This window comes from Muntiacus reevesi, chromosome 11 (genome assembly GCF_963930625.1).
Source record: "Muntiacus reevesi chromosome 11, mMunRee1.1, whole genome shotgun sequence".
Classification (NCBI taxonomy): domain Eukaryota; kingdom Metazoa; phylum Chordata; class Mammalia; order Artiodactyla; family Cervidae; genus Muntiacus; species Muntiacus reevesi.
Genome location: NC_089259.1, coordinates 37,131,157 through 37,135,491, shown reverse-complemented (window position 1 = coordinate 37,135,491; position 4,335 = coordinate 37,131,157). Strand labels below are relative to the sequence as shown.

The following is a 4,335-nucleotide window of genomic DNA, read 5'->3' as shown; positions in this document are numbered from 1 at the left end:
CTAAACTATGTACCTGCACTGGCTCAATAACCTGTTTAATGATCAAAAGCTCGCCTGGGTAGGGGCCGGGCCAATTTACATGAAGCTGAAAACCCCAAGTCAGTCCTGAGGTCCAGTGGTTTTCTTTTTTCGCCCGTTCCTGGTTAAATTGTACTCGTACCTGAGGGCCATGGTGTCTACGGTCCTTGAAGGTGAAGCTAACTAGATCTCTGTTTCCGACATCCCACCTCTGGGGTCCATCACAAGAGGTCACACAACTCCAGCTCCTGCAATAATAGCTTTCTATGCCACCACAGGTTTTCCAGTTATTTCTTACATAGCCCGGGCAAGCCCAGAACCCCAACCTATGGTTTTTTATCCCATCCTTATAATACTTATCATAGAGACCGTCCTGCTTTGCGAAGAGGCTTGAGAGGTCGAAGTTCAGGTCCGGCCACCAGGTGTTCGGAGAGTGGATTCCTGATGTCTCATTGAGCAGCTCATGAGTTTGCCCGTCGCTGAGTTTCCAGGTGATCTTAGCAGGTTGATGGGGGTTATGACTGGTCGCTCCTGGGTCGATGAGAGCTGCCATCAGCAGGAGAATTAGGAGGCCTCCCGGCGGGCGAGTTTCAGTTTCAAAGGATTTGACGGGTGAGGACTCGCCTTCCATTCTGCTCGTGCTTTTTCCTGTTCTTCCGGCGTGGCTTGCCGCACGTGATTGCAGTGAACCCAGGGTCCAATTCCGTCGACCTTGACAGCAGTAGGAGTGGTAAGGAGAACAACATAAGGGCCTTTCCATCTAGGTTCTAATACTCTAGATTGGTGTCGTTTTACCCAAACCCAATCACCTGGGCCAATATTATGTGAGGGAAGAGCCCTCCTGTTTTGGCCCTCGTGTATCTCTCGAATCAATTTCCAAACATGGTTATGCACCTTACTTAATGCCATCAGAGTTTGCTGGAATTGTCCCAAAGTAGGGGGTGGCAGGCATTTTCCTTCGAAAATAGGATACACAGGAGGGGGTCTCCCATATAAAATCTCAAAAGGAGTAAGATTCAGCTTATAAGGGGTGTTACGCGCCCGAAAGAGTGCAAAGGGAAGGAGGGTCACCCAGTCCCCGCCAGTCTCTATTGCCAACTTTGTCAAAGTTTCTTTTAGGGTCCGATTCATTCTCTCAACCTGTCCTGAGCTCTGGGGATTATATTCGCAATGTAACTTCCATTTCGTCCCCAGAGCTTGGGCCAGCCCTTGTACAATCTGGCTCACAAAGGCAGGTCCGTTATCAGAGCCCATAGTCACCGGCAGCCCATACCTAGGCACTATCTCCTCTAAGATCTTCTTAGCAACCACTATTGCTGTCTCTCCCTTAGTGGGGAAAGCTTCTACCCACCCCGAGAAGGTATCTACCAGAACCAACAGATAGCGATACCCGTACTTGCCTGGCCTTACCTCAGTGAAATCTATCTCCCAGTGTTGCCCTGGCTCCTCCCCCCGGTACCTCATTCCCGAGTGCTGCTTCTTCTCTGCCCTCATCAGCTGGCACGCTTCGCAGGCTTGAATTATCTCTCGTACAGCTGCATTTTGTCGAGGGAACCTCAGGCAGGCCGTCTGGAGAAGTGTTAGGGTCTTTTTTTCTCCCAAGTGGGTAGTTGTGTGCAGGTGTTCACACAGGTGACGACCCAGGGTGGCAGGCAATATCAGGTTGTTGTTTTGGTCCCGGTACCATCCATCTTGGTCATCCTTCTGGAGGGTGGCATCCTTGTTGATCCAAGCGAGATCAGGGAGGGAATAGTCGGGGACTGGCGGCAGAGTCCCCATACCAGGAGGTGGAAGTCCCACAGCTAATATGGGGGCGGCGTAGTCCCGGCTAGCCGCTTCTCGAGCGGCCGCATCAGCGGCACGATTGCCCCGCGCCTTAAGGTCTTCTCCTTTCTGGTGACCGGGGACATGTACTATTGCTACTGCCCGGGGCAGTTGGACAGCCTCCAGGAGCCTGCGAATCTCGGGCAGATTTTTGACCTCTTTTCCCTCAGCTGTCCGAAATCCCCTTTCTTGGTATATGGGACCTTGAATATGGGCAGTGCTGAAAGCATATCGGCTGTCAGTATAAATGGTGACTCTCTTCCCTTTGGCTTGCTCTAGAGCCTGTATTAGGGCAATCAATTCTGCTTTTTGCGCAGAAGTGTTTGGGGGAAGTGTCTGAGCCCATATCGTCTGCCCTGAATCATCAACTATGGCGGCTCCCGCCTTCCTTTGCCCATCTTTTACATAGCTGCTCCCATCGGTGAACCATACTAGCTCACTGTTGCTTAAGGGAACATCAGTTAAGTCTTTTCGTGCCGCCAGGGCCTCAGCCAGTATCTCATTGCAGTCATGGAGAGGGCGGTCCTTCTCTGGGTTAGGTAGGAGCATGGCCGGATTTAGGAAGCAAGGGGTCTGAAAACGCACCCGTGGGGCATCGAGCAGCAAGGCCTGGTAGTGTGTCAAGCGGGCATTGGAGATCCACTTACCCGGCGGCTGCTTTAAAACCCCTTCGATGGCGTGGGGGGTGTACACCGAGAGTTGCTGTCCATACGTCAACTTGTCAGCGTCGCGGACGAGGAGGGCTGTAGCTGCAATGATGCGAAGGCAAGGGGGCCACCCAGCGGCCACCGGGTCTAATCGCTTCGAAAGGTATGCTACCGGCCGCTTCCATGGTCCCCATTGTTGCGTCAAGACCCCCTTTCCTATTCCTTGCTTCTCATCTACAAACAGCTGGAATGGCTTATTTGGGTTAGGCAGGGCAAGGGCTGGGGCTTCTAGTAGGGCCTGTCTAAGCGTCTGGAAAGCCTTTTTCATTGGCTCAGTCCAAGTCCAGTTTGGGGTCTCTTTACTTCCCTCATACAAGGGCCGGGCCTTCTCAGTAAACCCCATAATCCACAGTCTGCAATATCCAACAGTCCCCAGAAACTCTCTCACCTGGCGAGGGGTTTTGGGCTCTGGTATCTGCAATATTGTTTCTTTCATGGCCTGAGTTAGCCACCTTTGTCCCTGCCGGATCTTATACCCCAAATAGGTGACCTCTTGCCGGGCTATTTGTGCCTTCTTTGCGCTAGCACGATACCCCAAGATGCCTAGGGTCTGTAAGAGGTCCCCGGTGGCACGGCTGCATGCCTCCTCTGTGGTTACAGCCAACATGAGGTCATCTACATATTGTAGCAGAATGACCTCTGGGTGGCAAGCCCGATATTCGCAGAGGTCCTCACTCAGAGCCTCATTAAACAAGGTAGGGGAATTCTTGAACCCCTGTGGGAGACGGGTCCAAGTTAATTGTACTACCGGCTGGCCCTCCCCCTCAGTCCACTCAAAGGCAAATATCTCCTGGCTCTGGGCCGCCAGGGGTAGGCTGAAAAAGGCATCCTTCAAGTCCAACACAGTATACCAAGTGTACTCAGGCAGTAAACTGCTCAGGAGGGTATATGGGTTAGGGACAGTGGGGTGTATGTCACTCACCCGCTTGTTGACTTCTCGCAGGTCTTGGACAGGTCTGTAATCTGTCCCCCCTGGCTTCTTCACCGGCAGTAAGGGGGTGTTCCAAGGGGATTGGCATCGCCTGAGAATTCCGGCATCCATGAGACGTCGAATGTGGGGAGTGATCCCCCGCCGAGCTTCCTGGCTCATGGGGTACTGTTTCACCCTCACAGGAACTGCCTCTGCCTTTAGCTCGATGACGACCGGATGTCTCTGTTTGGCTAGTCCCATCCCTGCCGTTTCTGCCCAGGCCAATGGGTATTTATGGACCCACGGTTGTACATCTAGTGCTATGGTCTCTGAGGGCTTAGGCACAAAAAGTCTGTATTCATCTCTTAAGGCTAGGGACAAGACATGTATCGGTTGTCCAAGTCCATCCGTGACTGACATTCCCCCAGGGTCAAAATGGATCTGAGCATTAACTTTAGTCAACAAGTCCCGTCCAAGTAGAGGGGCTGGGCATTCTGGTATCACCAAAAACGAATGGGACACCTGGTGGGTCCCCAGATTTACTTTCCGTTCTGTGGTCCAACAATATCTTTTTGTCCCCGTGGCTCCTTGCACTAAGCTGGTTTTTTTAGACATTGGTCCCAGTTTTTTATTTAAAACAGAGTGTTGGGCGCCAGTATCTACCATGAAGCCAACGGGTTTCCCCTCCACATGTATGGTTACCCAGGACTCGGGGAGGGGCACCGAGTCTTGACTCCCCTAGTCACTGTCTTCCCCCGCATATAGAACTCGAGTTCCAGGGGAAATTTTCTCTCTCTGGGTCATTCCTCTCTTTGAGTCCCTCTTAGGGCACTCGTTTTTCCAGTGCCCCTGTTCTTTGCAGTAGGCGCACTGATC

General features: G+C 52.3%; 1 protein-coding gene across 1 annotated transcript; it reads right to left on the bottom strand.

Moving 5' to 3' along the window:
* Positions 1–506: 506 nt before the first annotated feature.
* Positions 507–4,134, bottom strand: LOC136144225 (uncharacterized). The gene is made up of 2 exons (XM_065901938.1): positions 1,478–4,134; positions 507–729 (listed from the first exon to the last, which is right to left on the bottom strand). Exons 1-2 carry the CDS (start codon positions 4,123–4,125, stop codon positions 615–617), a joined length of 2,763 nt encoding a protein of 920 aa, XP_065758010.1. The 5' UTR covers positions 4,126–4,134; the 3' UTR covers positions 507–614.
* Positions 4,135–4,335: the final 201 nt, after the last annotated feature.

What these genes read in the sequence shown, in the direction of transcription:
- LOC136144225 (XM_065901938.1), bottom strand. Translation starts at nt 4,125, where the DNA reads ATGGTAGATACTGGCGCCCAACACTCTGTTTTAAATAAAAAACTGGGA. An exon ending in AAGCAGCACTCGGGAATGAG is followed by an intron (nt 730 to 1,477) that starts GTACCGGGGGGA and finishes ACTGCTGTCAAG; the next exon opens with GTCGACGGAATTGGACCCTG.